Here is a 26,944-nt window from a genome sequence, read left to right as displayed (position 1 = left end):
CCGCAGCCGGCAGTCCGGTACCCGCGGGTAGTCAGGCGGGCGGGCGGGGCTTTGCCCGGCACTGGCCAGAGAACGGGCCGTGGGGGCTTCTCATGCCGGATGCAGCGCCGCAGCCACCGCGGCCTGGAGCTGCCCCTTTAAAGAACAGAGACGGTACGTAGCTCTACCGGATTCAAACTACCCAATGAGTTGCCAGGTTGAGGGCATAGGCGGGGCCGGCAGCGACCAATGGGTGCTGAGGACACTGCGAGGTGCGGGGGGCGTTAGTGATTTCAAACCTCGCTGAGGAGCGGCCTGGAGTTCGCCGCACCGGCTCAGGTGAGCGTCACCAGTGTCCTCTCCCCGCCCCCGCCCCGGACTTACATGTCTAGCCGGGGGCTTCCCCGCCCGTGTCACGAGGCTCCCGCTCGCGGGTGACATTTCCCTTCTCCCGCCCAACAGGGTCCCGGGGGGGTGGGGGGGGGGAGAAGTGAGCGGACAGTTTAACGTCCTGCTGTGGGGCGGGGCCGGCGCGGGGTCTCTAGGCCCATCCACCCAGTGAGGTGGGGGCCTGGGAAGAACAAACCCGGTCCCCTTGGGACTCTCCCGCGAGCCAGAGCTCGGGCCTTGCCAGTAGCCGCCGCTGCGGCGATGGGGTGCGGAGCTGCCGTAGGCCGAGAACGTGCTGAGCTCCTAACCGAGCGACCCGGCCGGCAGCGACCTCTTCCCGGAGCGGCCGTGGGGCGAGTCTGCAGGGGCGCCCGTGGGGAACGTAGCGCGCCCGCATTAGGTGTCTGCCAACGCTAGGTGGGGCCAAGCGTGTGGCCTGCAGGGACCAGCGGTTCCAGCTCTGATGGCGCCGTGCTCCCTTGTACTCGCACCTCCGTGTTAGCGCAGCTGCGGGCTGGAATATGCCCTGTTTGAAAGTTGTGTTGGATGCAACGCTTGGACTTTCCGTGAGTTGTCAAGGCGGGACTCGGTTGGCCCTTTGGGCACTCCGAGCTGAGGTGTAGTGTATCGGGCTCTTGTTACCTGGCAGCATTAAAGGTACTTTTTGGGTCACTGTGCAGGTTATCAGAGACCCTCGGCATGCTGAGCTTTATTAGCACCTGACAGACTTCCTAACAACTAGTTCGGAAAATGATCACTTGAGTTTTTGCTATGGAATTTAGATCAGGCCAGACTTTCTAGGTGGAAACCAGTTTGTTTGATACATGACAATTCCTGCATCTAGAAGTGATTTGAAAAAAAACTAATGTCTTGTGAACTGAGCTCTCTCTTGAGGCATAACTCTTGGCACTCAGTTGGTTCTTTGCAGCTCTTGATACTTGGACTTAAGATATGTCTTGAATTCTGGTGATCTAGCTTCGGAATGAGTTTCCGACTGATTTTTTTGGTGGTGTGGGTCACAAGATAGCCCCTGAAAAGAATATTCTCATGTCTGTCAAATCTTTTGGTATTCTTGCTAAGTAGAAAGATGTCTTGTGACCCTTATCACAGCATCAGCAGACAGGCTAGGCTGTCTGTTACCTTTTGCAAGTTTTACTTTGGCTGAATCCGGCCGTCAGTGACAATCAGAAAATGCAGCACAGCTTTAGTACTATGCAGCAGAAGAGGATAGAGAATGTAAATTAGATTGTGCATAACAAGCTAAGACTGGATGCTACCCCTGCAAGCAAATCATTCTGCCATCTATTTCTCATAGAGTATATTTACAGTGCTAGATTGGAGCATATTTTAATCCATGTGTAGGCTGCCTTGTTATGCTGCATTCTCTCCTTTCTCGATTCTAATTTTTATTTTGTATACAGATGTGCACATAGGGTTTGAAATGGGCTGTAACTGAAGATGGTGCTCTGTTTATCTTAGAATGTGTCTTGTTTCCACAATTGCATACTCTATTCTTCAGCATTGCAAATGTTGAGCAAAACATTTTTGTTGTTAGTTATCTAATTTTCAGAAAAAAATGGAACTTTGAATTTTGGATTGTCTTCTATAGGGGAGCTTCTTCATGATAGAAAGAGAGGTCACATGGTATCACCTCTACTAACTTAATGAGGAGACTTGTCTTTGCAGGCCATGGAAATTTACCTGCCAGTGTGTCCTTTTAAATATGCATTTTGCAGTGTAGTGAATATAAGCTCTAACACTGGAGCAGCTGATCTTATAAATTCAAAAGGTGATCTAATTCTCCTATTTCTTTCCCTCCCCCTACATCCTTTCTCTTTCCACATTTGGCCTTGTTTGAGGTTTTTATCCTTTCAGCACAGGTAGTTCTCCTCTTTAAAATTTGCAAATGTTCTTTTAAAAACAAACGGAGTTGCAATGAAATTAAAACACTTGCATTGCATTCAAAGAAAGTTACATGGAGGAAAATGCCAGCAAAAGTAGCAGTCCATTGCGCTAATGTGGCTCTAAACAGAGGACCTTAAACTTGCAATTAGTCGTTTATTTGTGAGAATTATCAGCAAGATGGGAAGTTTAGAACAGTAGATGGGAGTTCCAACATAAACATGGTGTGTGTGTGAGAGATGCATGTGTGCACAAACAATTCAGGTTAAATTTGAAGAGCTGGATTTCTGACTTAGGGAAAACCAGAGAAGGTAGTCAAACTACCTTCTCTCTTCCCTGTAGAGATTCAAGAATCCCATCTTTCTTTTTTGTTGGAACAACAAGTATGCACTCCATAGAGCAACATTTTAAACTTTTTTTCATATGTACATCTCCTATTTCAAATGTTACTTATTTCCATGTTAACTTTTGCAGTCTACGTGCTGTAGCTTCATGGTCTAGGCATGTGATGTGTTTGGGAAGACCGGCTAGTTCTGTGCCTAGTGGTGGAAGAGGGAAAGCTGGCCACTTGGATGGAAGAATAGCATTCAATCCTTTGAGGTGATGAGTAGTTTAGGGTTTGGTCTTATAATGAAGAGTGGAGAATAAATAATTGCAAAAAGAAAAGGAGTACTTGTGGCACCTTAGAGACTAACAAATTTATTTGAGCATAAGCTTTTGTGAGCTACAGCTCACTTCCTTGAAAGCTTATGCTCAAATAAATTTGTTAGTTTCTAAGGTGCCACAAGTACTCATTTACTTTTGCGGATACAGACTAACATGGCTGCTACTCTGAAACCAATAAATAATTGGTTACTGTGATAACCATCTCGCAGGAGTTTTAGATTCATTGATGTATGATTAAAGAGCCATAAAGAAGTGCACCATCATATATGATTATGGAACTCAAAGTTATAGTCACAGTCTAAAATAAAGCTGTATATTACGGATAGATACGGTTGCAGCGTGCTTCTGATTTCCCCCCTCCTTTGGGGCATCATTAACAGTGGAGATTCAGGGTAGTTTTTTTTAAACTCTGAATTTCCTGTGTTCCTAACTTTATAGAATATTAGCTGTTAATTTTCTTAACTTTGAAACAACTGATGTAATATGATTCTGGTTTATGGATTTTTTTTACAGGGTTGGGAGGGAAATGAGTTCCTACTAGAAGTGCTGCTGCATCCTTTAGGATTGAATGGCTGTCCTCCCTCCATAACAGAATGAAACTGATTAGGTTTGCATAATCTTTGCAAGCATTGTACAGTGTAGGAGGAACAGCACTTCTCAGGATATTTTCTCACAAGGGGAGATGGCAGTGGGTCCGGATGTGTGCTGCAGGAAAATCTAGTATGTTTGTGTCTAAATTTAACCTTGTTTGGACCATATATGAAAAGGCAATGTTACTGTGGTTGTCCGTCCAACTTAAGAAGTCTCTTGAAGTGAGTTGTTGCAAAGATTCTTGCCTTTTGAGTTAGGATTGTGAGCTTTGAAGCAAGGTATCATTGAAACAATTACTTTTGCAGCTCGTTTACAGTGAATGATAAACGTTTGACAGAAGAAAATGATGTGTGCTGTTGATGCCTCATGAGAGAGCTGTAACAGTGGAAAGGTATCTTCAGAGATTAGTTCCCTGAGCAGTTTTGATACTCCAAAGGAGACTTATTTCTTCAGGCTAGCAGAGCAGAAGGCTAAAAGGCCAGATCATGACTTGTTTCAGTACTTTTTCTCAGGAGGAAACTCTTCACCCCAGCTTCTACTGTACCAGGCTTTGTCATAAATGGCACTTAGTTATTCTAGAACAGGGGTACATTCTCAACTAGAGGTATATTTACCCCTGGGGGTATGCAGAGGTCTTCTGGGGGTACAACAAATCATCTAGATATTTGCTTAGTTTTACAACAGGCTACATAAAAAGGACTACTGAAGTCAGTACAGACTAAAATTTCATACAATTACTTGTTTATACTGTTCTATATACTGTACATTGAAATGTAAGTACAATATTTATATTCTAATTGATTTATTTTATAATTATATGATAAATGAGAAAGTAAGCATTTTTTTCAGTAATAGTGTGCTCTGACTCTTGTCTCATTTTGCAAGCAAGTAATATTTAAGTGAGGTGAAACTTGGGGGTATGCAAGACAAATTATACTACTGAAAGGGATACAGTAGTTTAGAAGGGTTGAGAGCCACTGTTTTAGAACATGCATCTCAAAATGTCAAGCAACAAATTAGACGTGTTACTGATTGATCTGCCCTACAGGATAGCTGTAATTGCATGTCTTGTTCTAGAGCAGTAGCTGAAATTATGATCTTCTCACAGGTTAGCATCTTTAATGTCCAACAGCTCCAGACCATCACTGCTACCCCTGTTCCTTCTCTATAGCCAAAGGTGAGCTCTAAATAAGGAAAGAAAACTGACTGGGAACCTGATAAGTCTTCAAGTATGTAAAAGTTGATTATAAGAGGAGGATAACAAATTATCTTCTTATCCACTGAGGACAGGGCAAGAAATTCTTAAAATCCTCCAAACACCTGTCAGGGATGTTCTAGGTCAGTGGTGCCCAATCTTATTACATAGGAGGACCATATAAACCTAAACACAACCTTGTGTTTGCCAAACAGATTCTACATACTTCCTTGAGTATATGAAGTGAGGTAAACATGATGACCAAATGCTAATGAATTGGTCATTAGTATATTGTGTTGAAGCATGTCGCGGGCCTTACGAAATACTCTGGTGGACGATGTACAGGCCGTAGATTGGGCACCCCGGTCTAGACAATATTTAGTCGTGCCTCAGGGCAGGGAACTGGACTAGATGACTGAGCAAGGTCCCTTCTAGTCCTACATTTCTTTGATTAAACTCCTCCAGTTAGTACTTGCTACAAAATCATTTTTGAGAGAGATTCTGCCTGCCATGCCTGTTAGCATTGTATGCAAGTGCTAAAAAGCTTAAATATTACAATAACTATTAGTTATTGGGCTAGGGTCCTGCAGATAAAATGCTGTGATTTGGTGTCAGAATTGAGAAGTAATGGACTAGGACCTAGGAGACCTGGCTTCTATTCGCAGCCTTGCCACTGGTCTGTTGTGACCTTGGGCAGGTCACTTCACCTCCCATTTCCATATCTGTAAAATGAGGATGATACTGCCCTCTTTTTGTGAAGTGCTTTGAGATCTACTGAGGAAAAGTACTATATAGGAACTAGGTGGCATTGTTACCCATGAAAATTATGCATCCCAAGGGCCAACCTGGTGGCTCACTGACTGCATGTTGGTGCTTATCTACTTCAGTGACTGGCTTAGAAATGCCTAAAGTGTTGCGGGGTGTCTGGCCTGCCCCGCCCCAAGCTGCTGCCAAAGGAGACAAGTGGCTTGGAGCAGCACATCCTCTCCCGCAGGAGCCAAGCCTTTGCTCTTCAACTTTGGAGCAGAGGAATCCAGGCCCTCCAAGGGGGACACCTCAGCAGGTGCCTCAGGAAGGAAATGAGTCTTGAAGGACCGAAGGAGACCTGGTGCCCCTGGGGACAGGATTGGGAACAGAAACTGGACCCCATGGGGCTGCGGGCGATTCCGCTAACCCCTGAAGACACTGGGAGAAGGGGGCATAGAATTGGCCCCGTAGGGTCCTAACTACTCTGAGCGCCTTTGTCTGACACATGGAAGGGGGAGCCTCCCTCTTAGGGGCGACGGGAGGCGGGGGCTGGTGGCGTCGGCTGCAGCGTTCTGCGCTCCGCCCTTGGAGGAGGAGGTGCCTGTTTCCTGGCCGGGGATGAAGCGCCCCGCCCGCTGTTGCAGCTGAGCCGGGCCGCGGCCGCCCGGGTAAGTGTCTGGCTTGGTCTGCGGTGGACAAGGGAAGCTGGGGGGATAATTGCCTGTCCTGGAGCGATGGCGGGGCTGTCGGGGCCTAGCGTTCGGGAGGTGGGAGGGGGCGGAGGAGACTGCGAGGATAAACAATGCCGGGCGGGCGGCCTGCTCCGCTCTATCTGGCCTCGGAGCCGAGCTTTAGGAGCTGCACGGACCCGTAGCTTTGGGCCCAGAGTCTATCCATCCGTGGAACTTTCTGTTTTGGCTGCAGGGGGACTGCTTGTAAAATGTCTCCGAGCTGCCGCATCTGGAGGAGGTGGGGCCCTGCTGGAGAGTTTGGGAGGGAAGGCATTTGTGGCCCCGGGTGTGTTTAGGCAGGGGGAATCTGGCAGGAAAATGAGTTAGTTGTTGGCTGGGGGACGGTTAGGCCTGAGGATCCGGCAGAGTTTGAGGGGTAGCTTGCTGGAAGGCCTGGGTGAGAGGGGGGTTAAGCAAGAAGTCTAGCTGGGTGACAGTTCTAGCTGTTGGGGAAGGGTGGCTGTGTGTGAACTAGACTAGGGTTGGAGGGTGTTTCTGGCGTGGGAGGCAGCTGGTGATCATTTAGGGGTGATCCTATATGTTTGATGTGCTGGTGAAGGAGAATTCAGTTCCTCTCAGCCTAACATTTTTTAAGGTTTTCATGGCCCATAGATTTGTAAGCCCTCGGGTGGAGGAGGGGACGCAAAGCAGTCTGTAAGTTGTGACCCACCAGCATTTGGAGCTCTCATATCTAGCATTAGAATTTAGCCTACTTGTTCCAAAGTTGACCATATTTTGTCCGTCCATCCTTCCTTCCCTCCCTCTTCCTCTCCCTCCCCCCTGGTTTTATTCTTACAGCACAAGCCACTCTTGCTTTCTAAGCCATGATGAAAAGTCAGTTTGCTTTGGCTCACCTAAGTAACTTGCTGTATTCTTTCCAGAGTGCATCTAAATTGCATTCAAAGAGTACATTTAGGAAAAGTTACATTTTCTGGAATTTCTTTCAACTTTCATTCCTCAGTACATAGCAGTAATGTGATTAAATTTGCATTGCTCTGTTTTTTTTGGTGAGATCTCAGCAAAACCGATATAGAACAAAGTTATTGACTAATACAGGGGAGACTTACTAAGAACACGTTATTGCTGAACGTCTTAGGGCTTGTCTGCACTGGCACTTTACAGCACTGCAACTTTCTTGCTCAGGGGTGTGAAGAAAACCCCTCCGAGCGCTGCAAGTTTCAGCACTGTAAAGTGCTGGTGTAGACGGTGCACCAGTGCTGGGAGCTATTCCCCTCGTGGAGGTGAGATTTTTATAGCACTGAGAGACCTCTGGTGCTGTGACTACACAACCACGTTAAAGTGCTGCTGTGACAGCGTTTTAACATTGCTAGTGAAGACGTGCCCTTAGTGTATAGCTATCTTGTCGTCTTAGCTCAGAGAAACAACCTTATTCAACTGTCTTTGCCATCGTGTTTGGAGTTAATTTCTCCCTATCTGCTTTTCCTGTTTGCTTTCTTCCATTGAGGACTTGTGCTGTGGGTTTCCATAATCTTTGGGCACAGTTTCTTCAAGGTAGTTGTCATCCTGCAGATCACTTAATGAGATTCTCTTTACGCTCCCAAAACAGTACCCAGCCCTCTTCCATTGCTGAGGAATATCCAATCATTGACTTAAAGCCTGCTAGTGTTTCTCTTTAATCATCTTGAGAAATTTTTACTAAGTGACATGGTTAAAGTTCCCCTTATTTCTCATTGCTTCTCTTGCAGGTGTCAAGAGGTCAGGACTGGTAATGGACTCCAGTTTCTCACTTAGTAGTGTAGAACATGCTACACAAGCCCAAAGAGTTCTAACTAGGTATTATTTATTACTCTGGTCTGATTCAACAGACTATAGTACTTGGATTAGGGAAATCTTACAGACTCTAATTTTTCTGTTGCACCTTTGAGAGTTGTAAAATAAAAGCTGGGTATCTGCTGCTCTGATCTCTTGGGTTTTCTGAAGAACTTTTCTATCAAGCTATTTTAGTATGGTCAGATCTTTGCTTAGGTGAAACTCAAGGCTCAGATGCCATGGTGATGAAACTCACAAATATTGTAAATGTGATAAAAATTTTAATCTAGTTCAAGTAAAACTTGGCATTTTCAGAGGTAGAAATTAAACATGACTTAAAACTGCTACAAAACAAGTACATGTGGACAGATAATCCTGCCCTTCCAGAAGGGATGACCGCACACTGCATTGACAAAAGGGAACAACCTGAACTGGCAGGTCTAATCTCAGCTGGTTCATTCAACTAGTATTGTAGCTTTCTTTATAGTGGGCAAAACAGTGCCCCAACTGCAGGAGAAACTTTAGTGGGTTTAATTTTTTTTTTTTTAATACTTCAAAACGAGCCTCCTTGGAAATTGACTTGATTTGACCAATTTCTCAGAATTTAACATTTTTAAATGATCTTCTAGAAAAGTTTGCTTTAACTTGTAAGAGTAAAACCGCGTTGAAACAGTAGGTATCTACTTTTTTGGAACAGTAACTTTTTTATACTGAATTGGTGGGAAGCCATATAAGTACTGAGATAGCAACAGCAGAGGTCAGTTCCAGTAATGTGTCCATTCTGGCTTAGGACAAACTAGTCTTGTTGTTAGTATTTGCACTTGTTATGAAGAGGTCATCTGGAAGCTGAAACGGTACTACATTTGCTAAATAAGTTCTATGTTTCTAAACATTTCAAAACCAAATGTCTTCACTATTTGCATCTTCAATATTTTAAGAGCCAGATTTAGGTAACAGAACTAAGGCTTTGGCTACTCTGCAGACTTCTGCTAGCATAGTTATGTCGCTTGGGGTGTGATCCCTGACCAACATAACTGCACTGGCAAAAGTCCCTGATGTAGATGCAGCCAAACCAATCAAGTGCAGTTTTGCCATTGTAGTTGCATCCACGCTAGGAGCACTTTGGTAGTATAATATACTGGCACTCCTACTGTAGACATGGCCTAAGTTTCTAGTTAAATTTGGCAACCAACTGTTGCTCTTCAGTGTTACTCCAAACTTTTACTTGACAGCGTCTTCCTCATTATCTCACAACAAACTTTGGGCAGTTTGTCCCTAGCTTTATAATGTTCTCTCAGAACTTCCCACTTAACACTTTCTTATCTCTTGGAAGCCTTGTGCTAGTCATAGGGTCTGGTCTGTGCCCCAGCTTGTAAACAGTCTCATGGGAGACGCCCATGTAGTGTGCTGGGCCCCATGGACCCAAGAGAGTTCCACATGGGCAGGCCCGTGGTCTCCAGGACTCTGAGACTAGGCCTTTGGCACTAGCTATCCCTGTCTCTCTCCATGGCTCTCTGCAGTAAATCCAGCCAAGCCAGTCCTGCACCAGGTTTGTACTGTACCCCTTCAGGGCATGACACACTCATTGAGTATTTACAGTGAAACAGGCAGCCTTTTCAAAACAAGGTAACATATATTAGTCATGTGGCGCACACAAGCTGAAAGTCTTTAACTTCTGCCTCTCTGTGCTAATCTAAGCCATAGTCCACCCAGGTCAAACCAGTACCATGATGAGCCAGCCAAGCTGTGATAGTCTATCTCTTGCTCTCCCCCTCCCCCTTATCTGTCTCCCCAGGGTGTTCTGCTGTTTGATGTTAATGGTTCAGTCATTGGACATCTTTGTCTTGCTGGTTGCTCTGATTCAAGGTCCGTTTCAGCCAGTTGTTTTATGACCCTGTTCATTCCATCCAGACAACCAGGTGACACCCTACCGCATGCCTTCTATGCTGTCTGACCAGGAGACTTAAATGTTTTTTACAATGCAAAGTGCAGAGGGAAACTGAGGCACACATAGGTTTCATAAATATTACAGACCGTTTCCCCTTTGTTACACATTTCTTCCCCTCTCTTGCCTATAAGGTCTGTAGACATATCCCTTTCCCTGGCATCCTTTATATGTCAACTGCTCCATATTATAGGAGCTTGTCCAGCCAAGAGTTGCTAGGGAGGGTTTGTCTTTCATCTCTGCAGATGAATCTGGGGATTTGCAGTTATAAATGTCGTCTTGATCAAGCCAAAACCAAACTAGTCTTGCAAAACTTTCTTCAGTTGATTAGTAGGCTTTCATTTTTTGGATAGTGCTGAATTGTAACAATTGACTGTGAAAGAACTAGAATCTGTTCTTTATTTGAACTTCTTTCATCTTATTTACTAGTGAAACTAGTAGGAAAAGTTCCAGAGATAAAATACTTCAGTCTTGCAAATCTATTAGTAATAAAGCAGTCTTAGTATAGCCTGCATTGTCACCTATGGAGCCTAATTGCTATTTAGATGTTAGAAAGTATGAGGTGGCATTCACACGCCTCTTGTGAGAAGCCTTCAGGTAATAAAAGCAGAACCTTGGCTGCAAATGAAGCCGTGGGAGTATCCTACAAGACCTGAAAAATTGGAGAGGCATGTAGAACCCATTAAAGGGTCATAAGGGTTTTTCACTTTCATTTTAAGCTATTTTCACAGAGGAAAAATTCAGACTATATAAGATGTTAAGAAGGAATATGTGGGGCAATAATTAAGCCTAAAGAGAAGTGATCTTTAAGACTGCAATTCTCTAGCTGAATTCTCTAGCTGTGGACCGTTGAGTGTTTGTTGCTGATCCTCAGAGAGCTGGTTGCTTACAGGATGCTGGTTGGTTTTCATTACTTCTGTATGTGATTTGGCATCTGGAAGACAGGTTAAACTAAACTACTTTCCTATTACTTTAGTTGCCACAGATGTTATGTGATTGTGAGTGGGAGGGAAGATAGTCCACACAGGCATGATGTTGAAGAATGGGTAGGAAGGTTTCTGGGGGACTGACTTTCTGCCACATTGTGAAAAAGCTTGAGGACCCCTATTTTAGAGCTGGCATTACTTCTGGTCATGAGATGATCCCTAAAATACAAAAAGCTATGGAGTTAAACTTTGGTGGAAGGTGTAGCACTGAATTAATAACAGGCTCAAAGATAAAATATCTGGATGAAGAGAGAGGTCCACTTTGCCTAGTGTTACATTAACACTTCACTAGACAGCTATTTAACTTTCACTGTTGCTGTGTTGATCCTAATGTGAGAAGCAACTCTGATGGGGCTAGTGTGGTCACTTCTGTCCTATTCCAAACCTTTACTTTGCACTTAGCACTGGAAGATTTTGGAGAGAAGCAAAACACTTCCTTTTACTCCGGGACCAGTGTGTTCATGTTGCTGATCTCTCTTCTTGGACACAGATGGGGGTTTGCCTTGAACAGCCCCAGTGTTAAACTTTTTGTTGCAGTGCTTTTAGGACATTGCTTTCAGGTACCTTCATTTTAATACATGTCCCTGTCTCTTCTAGGCTTTCTCGAGATCTTGTGTCTGCTATTCCTTGTAGACTTCCTCAGGAACATGAAATAAACAAGTGACAGTTTCACTACTGCCCCCAGGATTCTGACTAGGAACCATAAATCTATCCAATGTCTTATAAACTTCACACTCCTGCTGCTTGGCAAAGCTGAGTAGCAGACACTGGAGCTGTCTGCAGATTGGAGAAGACAATGCTGCATCTGTTTACATTTGGTTACCTTCACAATTATAGGTGCTAGAAACAATCCCTCACACACTTGGGAAGCTTCCCACTTGTTACTGGTAAATGTATTTTTCAAACCCTTACTTTAGTGTACACAAGCATTGTGGGAAAGGTGCGTCTTTGGGAGTGATTTGAAGGAGACCGGTGCTTTGAATGTTAATTGGGAAGCTGTTAAAAACAGTGTTTGATGTGTGTCACTCTTTTAGGAGTAGGTGAAAGATAACAAGTAGTTTAGAGAGATTTTGGTGGAAGAGGGGGATCAGTATAAGCTGTAGGAAGAGAAGAGGTCAGATATGTAGATGCAAATTCAGTTACAGAATGCTGGTGATCTGGATTGAAACAGTGGCTCTGACACCAGAAGGTGCATTAGTGAAACTGACCTTATTGTACTACCTCTGTGGAGTGTTGGAGTGTGTGGGTGTTTGGTTTTTGTTTTTTTATGGTGCTTCTCCTGTGGAGTGTGTGGTATTTTTTTTTTTTATGGTACCTCCTTTAACACAAACCTCAAGGGTTGAATTCTACCTTTGATTCAGAGTACCTTTTTGTGTTGAAGTTTATGCCTTGTCCTACCTTATGTACCAAGGGAAGAATTTGGCCAGTAGGCTGAAATTAAGCTCTGGTATATGGGTGAAATGCCCATTTAAATTGTGAGAGTTATATCCACTTACAAAAGGCTCAATTTGGCCCATAATCTAAATTAAATTGGTGAATGGAAATAGTAAACCAAGCCACTGTTGGCCTTCCCACCCTCCTATGCATAGAATCTTAGAATGATCTGGGGATGGCCTCTGTTGTTGTTGTTGTTACTTTAATGTTGTTTTAACTAAATAGGACAAGTCCCCATTTTTGTTGGCACTTGAGTTTAATTTCTGTCTCTGCTGCTGCAAAAACAAACTTGCCCTATTTTCAGTACCACTTAAGTAACTCTGCTGTTGCTGAAAAGAGAGAAAACAACTACATCAGTGTTTGAAAATGGGAATGACAAATTACATAGTTACACTTTAGAATAAGTTTGCTACTTTGATTGTACTTTCTGCAAATAAACCTAATGTTTGACTCTTTCACTGTGGAGGCTGTGTGCAGATTAGCTGGTTGTTCTCACCATGGGTGTATAAATCTTGAGCATAATCCATAGAAGCTGAGAGTATTTGAGTAGATCTTCCTGATTTTAATTAAAAAAATTCTGCCTGAGTTGATAAAGTAACTCTAGAAGATGGCCCACCTCGTATTATCTGTTGTTTTTCCTGTTCTGCACATCCTAGTTGCTATTCCGGATTTTTTGCAACCGATTCAAGTTGATCCTTTTCCAGATTCACTTCATCAGTTTGTATTCAGAGCCCTGGGAACTCTTCCCTTCCTGCTGCTGAATTTTCATTCTACTAATTTCTTCTCCCTTGTAGCACTATTCTTGGTTTATTTGCTGAGCAGTCAGGTTAGTCACATAATACATCCAAGATGGGGATTGGGTCTGGATTGTCTAATGTGACCCATTCCTATTAGATTTAAGAAACTTCTAGAATATTTAAATGGGTGTGAATTTGTAGCCCTAACTACAGTCAAAAAATTGACCTGCTGCTGACAACTGTTAGCTCTGTGTCCCTCTGAACCAGCGATAAAACTAATTTGACTGCTAGCATAAATGGGTCTGTCCCTCTTTCAGCAGTGTTCAAATGAATCATGCTTTTTTTTCAAGGTCCTAGAAATGACTGTCCTCCTTATACTAGCAAGTCAACTATTTTCAGGGTACTTGTTGCTGATAAGTATTGTCAGCAATAAGTCAGCTTTCTAGTGTAGATGGGCACCTAGTCCTTTTTTGGTGTTTTTAAAAACTTCCTACAGAACTCAGTACACTTAGTCTGACTTCTGCATGTCTTATTTCTCATTTGAAACTTTCTCAGACTGAGGCTTCAGTCCCCTGGAATGTAACAGATTACAGCATCAATGTTCTTTAACCTGTAACTGTTCAGTTGTCTGTCTTCTAAGGCTAGAAGTCTACCATGGTCTTAGTGTGGGTACCTAAATGTAATGGCTAGCTTAATTCTCTCTCCTCCACCCTACCCCCCTTGTTCCCCCTCCAGCTACAAGGATTAGAATGTTCTTATGGAATACTGGATTTTCACTTTTATTTCTGTTGGAATAATAAATTATAACTAGATGTAGCACCTTCTGAAACTACCTGGCTTGTTGGAGTTAACTATATTTTTCTCTCCCCAGGAATTACTGTAACTATAGAGAGAACCTGAGGCACAATGGGAGACGATAGCGAGTGGATTAAACTGTCCATTGACCAGAAATGTGAACACAAGGTAGGAGAACTTGTCCTTGCTCCATATACTTAGTGTGGGTGGTTCAATACGGCTCCTGTACCTATTAATTACACCAAAGTGGGTCGAGTCTGGACAATCCCATGTTAAAGCATGCAACCTTATTTGAAACTGCCTCAGTTCTGTTAACAAAAGAGGGAACTGAAATCTGAGTAGGATTTGTAGAGCAGAATTTACTTGATAGCCTCTTCTTAAGAGATCAGTTGAAGTGTAGTGTCCAACGTGTTAATGTTCCACACATGAAATGGATGTCCATGTCAGCTCCTCTGCAGTTGAACTGCTGCCAGGACCCTTGAGGATTGATGGGAAGAATTGATATCAACCTGTAGTGACCATTCTTTATCAAGAAGAAAAATGGATATATTATCTCCATGTCCACCTTCAAGTACAGTAGAATCTCAGTTACGAACACCAGCATTCCTAATTGACCCATCAACCATACACCTCATTTGGAACTGGAAGTACACAATCAGGGAGCAGCAGAAATGGGGGGGGGCAATACAGTACAATACTATGTTAAAGGTAAACTACTAACAAAAAAGGGAAAGCAGCATGTTTCTTTACATAGTAAAGTTTCAAAGCTGTATTAATTCAATCTTCAGTTGTAAACTTTTGAAAGAACCATAATATTTTGTTCAGAGTTACGAACAATCTCCATTCCTGAGGTGTTTGAAACTCTGAGGTTATGCTGTAATGATTGAAGATAAATCTTGAGGTTGCCAACACAGCAAGGATGTCTTGATAAGTAGGAAAAATAAAACTTTCAGAATTTAAATTTTTTGGTTTACCGAATACTTTAGTCTAAGAGTTTGAGATTAGGTATCCATGTAACTTTGTGCATATGTGCATTCTGTGGATTTTATTCCCACTTCAGTCTCTGGACAAGTCTTACATGGAGGAATTGAGTCTTGTTCCAATTGGCTGGAAAGTATAACTGAGCTGGGAGGTCCTTAAGGCCAAATTGAATTGTACTCAACCTGTGAATTTAAGGAGCTTTTGCATCCTTACACTCCATCTTACTGAACAAACTGGAAGAAGGGTAACCAAACACTTATGGGCAAATACTAAAGGTGATCAACTATTTAAAAAAAAAAAAAATTTCCTGAAGATGCATCTTCCATGCTTTCTTAACTCTGAAAACCTTTCCTACCTTCAAGAAAAGCTGCATTGGAATATAAAATACTTTCCAAACTCTCAGTCCAGGTAAAATAGGCATAGAATCATAAATTGAAGTTGGAGAAGACCTATTAGAATCACCTCATCTCTAATTCAGGATTGGTCCCTGCAGATATGACTGTTTGTTTTTTATGTGGTACTCTTTAGAAGTTGGTTTCTCATGAATTAATGAAGTGGGAGGCATCTGTGCTTAGCCTGACATATATCAGTATAAGAATCTTGGAGATTTCCACAGCCACAAGACCTATACAAATCTATAGATCAGCAGTTCTCAAAGTTTAGCAACCCCAGGACCCCCATTTTTATTTAAATATTTTTGGGGACCCCCCCAAGCCTCCCCTGCTCAGCCCTTGCCCTGCCCTCCACTCGCCATATCCCCTCCCATCCCTCCATGGCTTGCTGTCTCCCATCCTCACTCACTTTCACAGGCTGGAACAAGGGGTTGGGTGTGGGCTCTGGGAGGGGGTTTGGGTGTGTGGGGGCGTGCAGGCTCTGGGAGGGAGTTTGTGTGCAGGCTCTGGGCTGGGGCAAAGGGTTGGAGTGCGGGAGTGGGTGATTGGTGCAGGCTCCTGCTGCCACGGAGGGATGGGAGGGGATATAGCGAGTGGGGAGCAGGGTAAGGGCTGAGCAGGGGAGGCTTGGGGGGGTCCCCAAAAATTTTTAAATAAAAATGGGGGTCCTGGGGTTGCTAAACTTTGAGAACTTCTGGTGGCTCCTTAAGTGACCGGCACATCTCCGTGGCAGTGGCTCCTAGGTGCAGGGGCCGGGGGGTCTCAGTGTGCTGCCCCTGCACGCAGGCACCACCCCCAGAGCTCCCATTGGCCGCAGTTCCTGGCCAATGGGATCTGTGGAGTGGGAGCTTAGTCTGGGGGGAGTGCACAGAAGGACCCCTCCCCCCCCCCCCCCCCCCCCCCCCGCACAAGGACCAGGGATGTGCCAGGCAGTTCCTGGAGCAGTGTGGAGCCAGGGCAAGTAGGAAGCCTACCTTAATCCCACTGTTTTGACAGACTTTTAGTGTACAGGAGTTGAGGGGGAGGAGTTGATCAGAGGGGTCCGTGAACCCCAGTTTGAGAAATGCTGCTTTAGATGTTGTATCATCTGACTTCTTATGCTCAGCCAAAAAGGTTGTCCTGTTTTTCCCTCAATGGGAAGTTTCAAACTGCAGCTCAGACATTCTGTCTTGATGTGTCATCAAGTTACATGCATTTTATGTTGAGATCATCCTTTGAAAGAGTGCTTCAGGATTATATAGCTGCCCAGTTCATACAGATGGAGAAGTTTTAAATACTGTTCTAAAATGTTCTTGTTTAGCTTGCATATTCTAAATAATCTTGGCTGTATTCATTTAGGGTAGCAGTGTTCGTTTTTTTTAAAAAGTCATACGTGACCTAATATGTATTCTTCCGGACACACAGGCTCGGGCAGAATAAATAGTGTCTGTAACTGAATAAATGTATTAATCATAACTCTTGCCATGATCAAAATTAAACCAATTATACAATGAGAGTGCATTACATAATATTAGAATACACTTAGGACGTGAGCCTGTACAGAATTCCTATTGAGGGAAATAAGACTTCTGCACACACAGGTTGCAGGATTGAACCCTTTTTCAAACCCTCAGTGCAGTAACAAGCAATAATACCAGTGTGGGTAAAACTAACTATTACATGAACCTTATGTTTCTTTAATGGAGAATAGGCAGACTAGCTGCAGCTGATGAATCTACACAAATTTAATTCACAACTGATCTTCTATGTGCTTGCTATTCTTATCCAGTGCTTCCTTTGATCAGAGACAACCATTCAAGCTATGTACTGAGAAGGACAGATCTATACAAGAAGTTATAATGAAAGTTAAATGGCAAGCTATTTAACTAAACACAATGCCTAACTCGTGACTTCTTTTCCTAGTTGTGGAAAGCCAGAGTGAATGGCTACGAAGAAGCTCTGAAGCTTTTTCAGAAAATAGAAGATGAGAAAAGCCCTGAATGGTCCAAGTATCTGGGACTAATAAAGAAATTTGTGACAGACTCCAATGCAGTGGCTCAGTTGAAAGGATTAGAAGCAGCACTTGCCTATGTTGAAAATGCTCATGTAGCAGGAAAGTAAGTCCTTTCTCCTTCCTAATGATATGTTTTTGTGATAGTTAACGTGACCTTTCTAGGAAGAGCTAATTTGCCATGTGCAGCTGCCACTTTCAGCGTTCCTGCCATGTTGTCCATTTATTCCCTGATCTGAAGAAACTGTTTACTGGACGGCCAGTTGCTAATGTCTCTGCTGTGCTGTGACTGTAACTTCTTGTATTCGTAAGCTCTGTGACAAAACAGTATGATTAGTATTCTAAATCCTAAAAATTCTCTCCTGAACCAGGAAAGACAAGTAAAATGCAATGATGAGTAAGCAGTCTTATAACTTGAGAAGGGTAGAAGTGGAATAAAAAGTTGAAAGTGCGCACAGCAGCAGCATTCCACAGTAATGGTTTGCTTTGTCTCGGAGCAGATAAGCATGCCTGCTGTCTGAAATGGAGCTGTGAACGGGGGTATCCGCATGCCTGCAACTGATTCAAAACAATGACCAGAGTGGTGACTTGACTTCAGGGGATAATGGGACATTTCCGGAGGCCAGTCACAGCGCAGTAATGCAACACCTCGTCCACCCAGGCGTTTCAGTCAGGGCGCAGCAAGTTTTATGCTTCTTGTGGAGGTGGATTACCAGGAGCACTCCAGCTGCAGAGTCCAGGCTCTGTACGTGCCTTGCCAGTGTGAACACCTCAGGAGTTAGAGCACCCAGGGCTGATTTTAATGTGCTCTAACTTGCAAGTGTAGCCAAGCCCTAATACATAATCTTCACAACTCAGAGATAGATGACACCTAAACTAGGTCTATTTTACAGCCTGCTGCCATGATAGGTTTTCCCTTCTAGTGAGAGAATAGTATGGTAGATCTCAAATCAATGAAGGCTACACTCAGAAAGACCTCAAGACTTTTGGAATATGCTGCTCTGATAGTTTCACTTTTGTTTCTACTGCCTGTCCCTCCCTTCTCACATTTTATCTCCAGACTTTGTCTCCTTATCCAGAGCTGTTCCGCCCCCAACAATATTCTATTCATTTAGCTTTTTGAAACTTTGCACTTTTAGAGAGAGGTACGGAACTGACTCTGTGTACACAAATTTGCAGAGAAACAATGGGATTGAGGTCTGTTGTTCCTCACCTCTATATATTAATTTATTTACAAATATTATTGCTGTTAACAAGCATGTGATCTCTGGAGACACCCGTTCTCAGTCTGAGAACTGCAAAACTAACATCTCTGATGGTATCTTCTAGACTGAGCACTGAGCAGGTAGAAAGATTAACCTAAATATCTCTATAGAAGCCCCTGGAACCCCATAAGATTGGGTCCCTAATCCATGAACTATTGGAACTCATTTACAAAACATTACATGAATATATAGTCTCATACTATAGAATTTAGAATCCCTATTCCATGATGATATCTTTGTGCTATAATGTATCTTAATTAAAACTCTTCAGATTTTTTCCTCAAAAAGCATTTTATAAAAAAAATCCGATTTTCCGTTAAAAATCTGATTTTTTTTTTAAAGAAATTTATTTTAAATAACTGATTTTTATCCACCCTGTCCTAGCGGCTACTAAGTTCTTATCCTGATTATTTTCTTTCCATAGAAGAAAAGTAGGCATTCATATTTAATTTATCTATCTGTTTGTTGGTTACACAATTACTTTAATCTGAGTGTATTTCACTCCTTGTGATAAGGAACTTATAGGGAATAATAGTGTGGCACATTTTAAGTTTTTGGTTTTTTTTTTTAATATGTAGTGAATTTTGTTAGTAGTCTAATCATTTCTAAACTTATGCTGTATGTTGCAGATAAAGTAAAACGGGGAGGGGAAGTCTTGCAATTAAATGAGTCAACTTTCAGAATTTAGCTGGAAAATTCTGTATGTTCTAGAAATGTGTAGAAATTAAACAAATGGTCTTTAGTTTTGAATTACAGATAAACAGCAACCCATTTCACCATGTTCGTTGGATGTAGCATTAGAAATCAATTAACCTTGACTCAGAACGTTAAGAAAACACAGCACACCAAGCAATTGTAGGTGATCTTCTCTTGCATACTGGAGAAATTAAAATTGTCATGCTTTTGGGAATTGCTCCATTAGGCCACAGACAGCCAGAACTACTTCTATAGTGAACAGTGATGTTCTAATATTATAGCTGTTTTTAATTAAAAAGCACAGAAGTCTTTAGAATAGACTGTCCTTCCCAACCAAAGTACAGTATTGCCAGCAGCAATGGTATCCTAGATCTTACTGTACCTTTCTCTGCTTCCATAGGCTAACGGTATATCTACATAGCAAAGAAAAACCCAGGGCTGGCCAATGCCAACCAACTCGGGCTCACGGGCCTTTGGCTGCGGGGCTGTTTCATTGCTGTGAAGACTTCCAGGCTTGGACTGGAGCCCGGGCTCTAGGACCCTCCCACCCTGAAGAGTCGTAGAGCCTAAGCTCTAGTCCGAGCCTGGAAGTCTTCACAGCAATGAAACCGCACCGCAGCCTGAGCCTTGGACCAGCTGCAGGTTTTTCTTTGCTATGTAGATGTACCCTCAGCATACAGACTTCAAGTGTTGCCCACTTTCCATTCAGCTCAATGAAGAGAGTATCCATGTTGGAAATTTTTACTCTGTAATTCAAATGATAAAATTAAAGATGCAAACTGTTAGCACCTTAGATGGGAGTTATATGAAAAGTCCTGTCAATAGTTTTCAAAACTATGGCATATGCTATAATTAACTGCTAAATTCCAGCACTGGGAATATCCATCCTGATGGTGCATACCAGCATACTTTCCCTTTATTCTCTTCCAAATCCCTCCTTCAATTAATCTTTTCTTTCTCATCCCTCAAATCCACAGTTCTGTGCAAACCTTCTATATTATCAAAAGATTTAAAAAGAAGCTAAAGGCCAGAACATGTAATTGCATAACTGCTGTATATGAACCTCCCTCTTTTCCTGGTATCTTCTTGTACTATACTTAGATTGCAAGTTTCTTGAGCATGGATTTGCATCTTTATTTTCTATGTGAAGCAGTGTATACCTATGAGGGGACAGGGTGGGTATGTGTATATATAATATATATTTCTCTCGCACACAACTTTTGGTTGGTGCCCTGGAACTGTTAAAACTAGTCTCCTCGGGTGTCCTGCTGTTCTGCATGTATTCAAAAATTAGTGTGCTTATATGTATTAGTGGTCCCCAGTGTAGTGGGTTCCACTGTGCTAGCACTGTACAGTCCCTGCCACAAAAAGCTTTACAATCTTAGACAAGATACAACAGGCACATGAAACAAGCATAGAGGTCGGGAACACTCTTTATCTAGTAAAGTGCATGTGTAGTACCCAGCTGAGTTCAGTAACATAGTGGAGTAAGTCTTTAGGGAATGTTATTGCCATGGTTAACCTAAATAGGATCTAGTTTCCAGAAGGTTAGTTATCTCAGTGTTACTATGTGTGCATATACCTCATGGGTGGTAGAACTAATTACATTCGCTGTTCTGTCTGCTGAAAACTAAATATGTCCTCTGTTTTCAGGACAACAGGAGAAGTGATTTCTGGAGTTGTAAATAAAGTGTTCAATCAACCTAAAGCCAGAGCAAAGGAGTTGGGTATAGACATATGTTTAATGTATATAGAAATTGAGAAAGGGGAGCCTGTACAAGAAGAGCTGTTAAAGGGCCTGGACAACAAGAACCCTAAGATCATAGTAGCATGTATAGAGACATTGAGGAAAGCACTGAGGTAAGTTCTCTTGTTTAAATTCCACATGCTGTTAAGTAACGGAAAATTTATGTAAGGCTGTAAGTGGCTCTGGAATTTGGTATTGCTGAATCTTCGAAATTGTAATGACTTCAGTGAACTGAACCTTTTTTAATGGCAGCATTTTCCCTGACCGGGACAGTGTGGGAATTAGTCAGATATGAGTGTTTTCTCCCTAATTACTGTTCTTGTATCTTGATCAGTTTCAGTCTTGGCAATCTGTTTGCCAGACTTTGTTTAATGAAAACATTTTCTTCAATGGTAGGAGCAGGGTTATTTCCCAGCAGAACTATTGATTCCAGGCTTGGGAACAAAGTTGTTGAATTAACGGGAACAATTGCAAATAAATATCTTTGAGTTTAAAATAAAAATGGTTTTCTGTGTCCTCCCCATAAATGCTGCCCCTACTGATTGCTAATGCTCAAAGTAATATAATCTATTAGTCCTTTCCGTGTCCCGGCCGGATGAGGTTTCCCGTCTGTGGTGTTGATGAAACAAGTCTTCACTTGGGATATTCACAGCTTTCACTAAAGAATGTTTCAGAGTAACAGCCGTGTTAGTCTGTATTCGCAAAAAGCAAAGGAGTACTTGTGCACCTTAGAGACTAACCAATTTATTTGAGCATGAGCTTTCGTGAGCTCTACAGGATGCATCCGATGAAGTGAGCTGTAGCTCACAAAAGCTCATGCTCAAATAAATTGGTTAGTCTCTAAAGGTGCACAAGTACTCCTTTTCTTTTTACTAAAGAATGTGATATTGTTCAGGCCATTCCTAAAGCAAATTTTAAATATCTTCAATTGCACGCACACCAAGCCAAAGAAAAGATGCGTCTTATATTGTGCAATAATTTATTTTAAAGCTAGTATTGGTGGGCAAGGGAATTTGTGTGTCTGAAATTGTCTATAACATACTACTGAAACTTCTCAGGAACCCAATCAATGTAAGTAAAAAGTTGCATTTAATTTTAGACTTACAGCACGTCTTGGGTACAAATGTCACATGAAGTGTCTTACATGTGTCAAATCTGCAAAAAAGGAGTTTTGTTTATAGCAGTTTCTGAATAGTTTTCTATATTTTTGCACTTTCAGATTTTTAATTTAGGAGTTCTGTGTCGTATCCGTTACTTAGCTGTCTCCCTTGATCTGTAGACTAACTTCTAAAAATATTCCCTTGTAAGTGTCTAATTGCACCAGTATGTGGAGTTTGTCAAATCCCTGTAGTATTTGTCTTTGCTAAATGTAGGCTTCTTATCATTGTTTTCCTCTTCTCTCCTCCCCCAAGACACACTCCCCCTCCCCCCTTTTTTTCTCAGTCTAAATATCTCTAAATTTTGCAATATCTGATGATTGTGTTTGATGCATGATCCTGTCAGTATTTGGCATGTGAAATAGAAACTTTAAGCATAGAAATATCTAGAACAGATACAGATGGTCAGTATTGGGTCTTTCTGAAGAGAGCAACCCCCTAATAATCAGCTAGTTCCTGAAGCATGGGGCTAGATAGTCTTCTGTTGTCATTCCATCTACTGTTACTGCAGATATTGTTGTCCTATGTCTAAAGCCTATTTTTAATTCTAAGATATATGCCTCTGAATCCTGTAGTAGTGTCCCAGACTTAAGAGTAATTATCAATTATAAGTTGATTTATTTAATCATACCATATTGTGCTATAAAAACAGTGTAGTTGGGAATCCTGATGAGCCTTCTCTACCACTTATCACTTCTCAACTCTAGCTCCTTCTATGGTTACATTTGATTCTTTAAACTAGTCCATAAAATTATTTTATATCCTTCAGATATGAGATGGTAAAACCAAATTAATTATTCAAGGGGGAACTCACCATTGACCCGTGAGACTAGAATGTTTTTTGCATTTTTGCTGTATTAATACAAGAACAGATCTCTGCCTTTGTGGCCCATCCTGTGTATCAAGCAGGCATCTTTGAACTGTGTGCATCGATTTGTCAAGTGGTAATCAATTAGAACCCATTTGTTTTAATTATAAAATGTTCCTTCAGTGTGCATTACCTCACACTTCTCAGGTTTTAATCTATTGTTGCCCTACTAACTAGCTAAATTCTTCCATAGTTACTCTCAATCATCCGTAGTCTCTTGACATAACCATGTCGTAGGCTAATGTATGGACCAACATTGGCCCTAGTATGCTTCCCTGGGAAACTCTGGTATATATTAACCTTTCCTTCCACAGGATTGGTGACTCATTTGTATTCTATATCTTAATTCATGACTGGGATGTTCCTCCTGCAGCTAATCTGTTTCTTATAAAGCTTCTTGTAAACATCTGATAGCATAAGAGTACAATAGCACCTGAACAGTTCTTAGTAGCTGAGTACTGAAAGGGTACTGATGTGCTCCCATTCAACAGTGATTGAAAGATGAGACTTTGTGCAACAGGCACAAGGGCAACTTGCAGAATCTGGTACCAAAGGCTGGATTATGAGGTTGGGGGAAGTATGTGTCAAAGCGCACACTTTCTGTGAGATGACCGATGGCTCACTAATCTGGTCTAACAAATAGCAAAATGATTAACGCTTTTCTGCAGTGTGCCTCCAAGGGATAGTCAAAGGAGAGTCTAGTGTGATCAGAAAAATAGGTCTCACAAGCTCCAGTCTAAGGAGATTTCTTTTTCTCTGGCAAGGGGAGAGACTTAAGCAGCAGGTTGGATTACGTGCTTTGAAGTGGTTTGAAAAGCCTGGTTTTATTATTCCAAACTATGTGAAGGAGGGAAGGAATTGTGGTAGAGCAACTGTTCTTTAACACAACAAATGAGTAGCTTCAGATTGGTAGGTGATGGCAATGCATGTTAATATGTAGAACCATTGCTGATAGTGTATATTATGATGCAACCTTTTGTACAGGACACAGCCTATGAAAGGCATCAGTTTACACAAGCAGCTCTATCTAGGACCCCAGCTGTGTCAAGATAATAGCTAATTAATGTTTATGATCTGTGGCTGAATTTCTATTGGATTTTGTCCTCTGCCATTGACACCTGTATGTATTCTTTTTAACTTTCAGTGAATTTGGTTCAAAAATAATCTCACTAAAGCCAATTATCAAAGTGTTGCCAAAACTCTTTGAGTCTCGAGAGAAGGCTGTTCGAGATGAAGCCAAACTCCTTGCTGTAGAGATTTACCGCTGGATAAGGGATGCTCTGAGACCACCATTACAGAACATAAACTCGGTTCAGGTAGGCTACAGGAAGTGTCTATCTGAGCAAAGTTTTATGAACGAAGGTTCATAAATATTCCAGTGTTCAAACTAATTCTTATAACCCCCTGCTATATACCAGTATGGGATATTTTTAGCTGAGCATGTATTTTCTTGAGCCTTTCTGTCTTACTGAAAACTGTTGCTGTCTGGTGAAAACACTCTAACTTTCTCTCTAAAACAAAATTCTTTTTTTCACTTTTGTGACTTCAAAATGGTAACTAAGCAACATTCCAGTTAAAGATGCATAGCAAATCTGTTCTCTACTTCTGCAGTGGGTGAGACGTGGGAAAAATACCATATCCAATTGTAACTAGAGGGGGAGTTTAGGTGGGCAGAATGGAATTACCTTGTTAGATTCTCCCCACCTCTTTTGGGCAACTACACTTACCATCTGCTCCCTTTAATAACTAGGTGTCAGGGTCACCATTCTCTCCTGGCAAAGAAGAGAGAACTTGCAATGTATATAACAAAAATAAATACATCTCGTAATGTCAAGGATTTGATAGGCATTGTCTATGCACAGGAAGGTCTTAATGTAATCGCATGGTGTTATGGAAACTAAATATTCAATCTTCAATGCTTTTCAAATGCCCATACATCCATCCACCGTTTAATTGAGTATTGTGGTCACATGGGAAGTTGTTGCTTTTAAACAGTAATGTAGTAACATCTGTGGTATACAGAGATATTAAAGATATTCCTTTCCCTAAAAAACTGAATTACCAGTACTGCTTTCTACAACTAGGTATTCAAAGTTGGCCTGACCCAACCCTGCTTATCTAGTGGCTTTATTAATCTCTCTGCATCTGATGGCATGGGTGTAGCATAAAGACTCATTTACTCAACAAGCCATTTTTCCTCTTTATTTAGATCATAACCTCTTCACAAAAGCCAAAAATAACCTTTTCCCACTGTTCTAACCGGTTTCTGTTTTAGTAAACATTCCCCTCACCCCTCGTAATATTTCTATGCGCTATAAAGATAACTAGTCACAATTCTAAACAGTGAGTTTACCATACCTCTGGAAGGAGGGAGGTTAGCTTTGTTGCCTCTGGCCATCTCCACAATAGGACAAATGTTGTAGGATTATAATATCATTGCAAGTGAACTGAAAGAATAGCCCACCCAGATCATAAGATTAAAACCTAAAGAAGAAAATTCCTGACAACTTGCGGGGGGATACCATTGCTTTTAATAAGGTGGAAGCTTGCCTGGAGTAATCCTGTATCAGTGGGTGGGGGAATGTTATGTTTCATGCTTAAAGCCCCAAGAATTACTCTTGTGATTTTTACAGCTAAAAGAATTGGAAGAAGAATGGGTCAATCTACCGCCAGCAGCTCCCAAACAGACCAGATTCCTGCGTTCCCAGCAAGAGCTGAAAGCCAAGTTTGAGCAGCAGCAAGCAGCTGGAGGGGATGCAGATGGAGGTAACCTATGTGATCTTGGTACTTTATTTGAAAACACATCATTATTAAAAGACCCAGTAAGAAATAGAACAGACCAAAAAGGTGCATTCAATTTAAAGGGATGTAAAGCAAGTGGGGCACACTATCCTATGAACAAGACACAGCTGGGGGGGAAAATAGTATCAAATAACCTAGTATCAAAACCATTACCATTCATAGTCCACTTCCCCTCTTGTCTTTGATGAAGGGAGCATGGGAATGTGTAAAATGAAATTTGACTGACATGACAAGCCTCTATGCTAAGCTTGCATACCTCCACTAATCTTTCCAATCTTGGCCTGCAGGAGGAGATGATGGGGATGAGGTTGTCCCACAGGTGGATGCTTATGAGCTACTGGAAGCTGTGGAGATTCTTTCCAAACTTCCCAAAGACTTCTATGACAAAATAGTAAGTTTAAACCACTAACTCTGCAATATTGAGAGGTGAGGGCTGATCGACTTTAAGACTGACCTACATCCTGCAAATAGGCAGTACTGCTACATGAATAATAGGGAGCTGGTTTGCAAGATATAGGCTGTCTAATCTGCATAAATAGCTGTAAAATCAAAAAGCAAGATGGAAACTGAAATGTGAGAGTGCATTCCAATGGCTAGCTGTAACCACCAAGCTTAGCGTATACGAGGATACTAAGCGTACTTGAATTTCTTGGGACAAACTTAGGCTCTAGAGTCTACAGTCTGTCTAGAGTGAGCCTTCCTAGAGCTGTTAGGTGTCTAGTGTACACAAATGTAGAGTGCTTTGCTTTGCAGGAAGCCAAAAAGTGGCAAGAGAGGAAAGAAGCTCTGGAAGCTGTTGAGATGCTGGTGAAGAATCCCAGACTGGAAGCAGGGGACTATGCAGACTTGGTGAAAGTTCTTAAGAAGGTAAAAATCGCTGTACCAGTCATATGTATTTTGCATTGTTATATTGCAGTAGTTAACTGCTTAATGCCAGAAGATTAGATTTTAATGTCTGAAAGGCCACCACTGGTCATAAGACCAAATACTGGCACTATGTCTGTGTCCAAATTACTCTCAACATTATAACTTTGATGAACACACCCACCCAATAGGGTGGTGCTTAAATTATTTTGGCTTGTTTCTGTCTTGTTGAACATTGGGAACTGTAGTCTGTTGGATTCTCATACTATTTGAGAAGACCTTTCCTCCAATAATACATTTGGGTATGTGTCTCT

General features: G+C 42.0%; 1 protein-coding gene across 3 annotated transcripts in view; it reads left to right on the top strand.

Annotated features, from left to right (window-relative positions):
• Positions 1-229: 229 nt before the first annotated feature.
• The window catches only part of CKAP5 (cytoskeleton associated protein 5), a 99,333-nt gene continuing 72,618 nt past the window's right edge, over positions 230-26,944 (top strand). Inside the window, exons 1-8 of one of the 3 annotated variants that reach the window (XM_084629875.1) lie at positions 230-318; positions 13,945-14,036; positions 17,144-17,337; positions 20,846-21,052; positions 24,109-24,280; positions 25,598-25,730; positions 26,054-26,157; positions 26,520-26,633. In XM_084629875.1, the coding sequence (XP_084486001.1) occupies positions 13,980-14,036; positions 17,144-17,337; positions 20,846-21,052; positions 24,109-24,280; positions 25,598-25,730; positions 26,054-26,157; positions 26,520-26,633 (981 nt within the window). In that variant the 5' untranslated portion in view covers positions 230-318; positions 13,945-13,979. Of the gene's footprint in view, positions 319-914; positions 936-6,001; positions 6,139-13,944; positions 14,037-17,143; positions 17,338-20,845; positions 21,053-24,108; positions 24,281-25,597; positions 25,731-26,053; positions 26,158-26,519; positions 26,634-26,944 lie in introns of those variants that run through there. The other 2 variants (XM_084629877.1, XM_084629876.1) reach the window with 2 other exon arrangements.

The sequence above is a fragment of the Lepidochelys olivacea genome (assembly GCF_965140295.1).
Source record: "Lepidochelys olivacea isolate rLepOli2 genome assembly, chromosome: 6".
Classification (NCBI taxonomy): domain Eukaryota; kingdom Metazoa; phylum Chordata; order Testudines; family Cheloniidae; genus Lepidochelys; species Lepidochelys olivacea.
The sequence above is the reverse complement of the archived record's forward strand: the minus strand, read 5'-3'. Positions and strand labels throughout refer to the sequence as shown.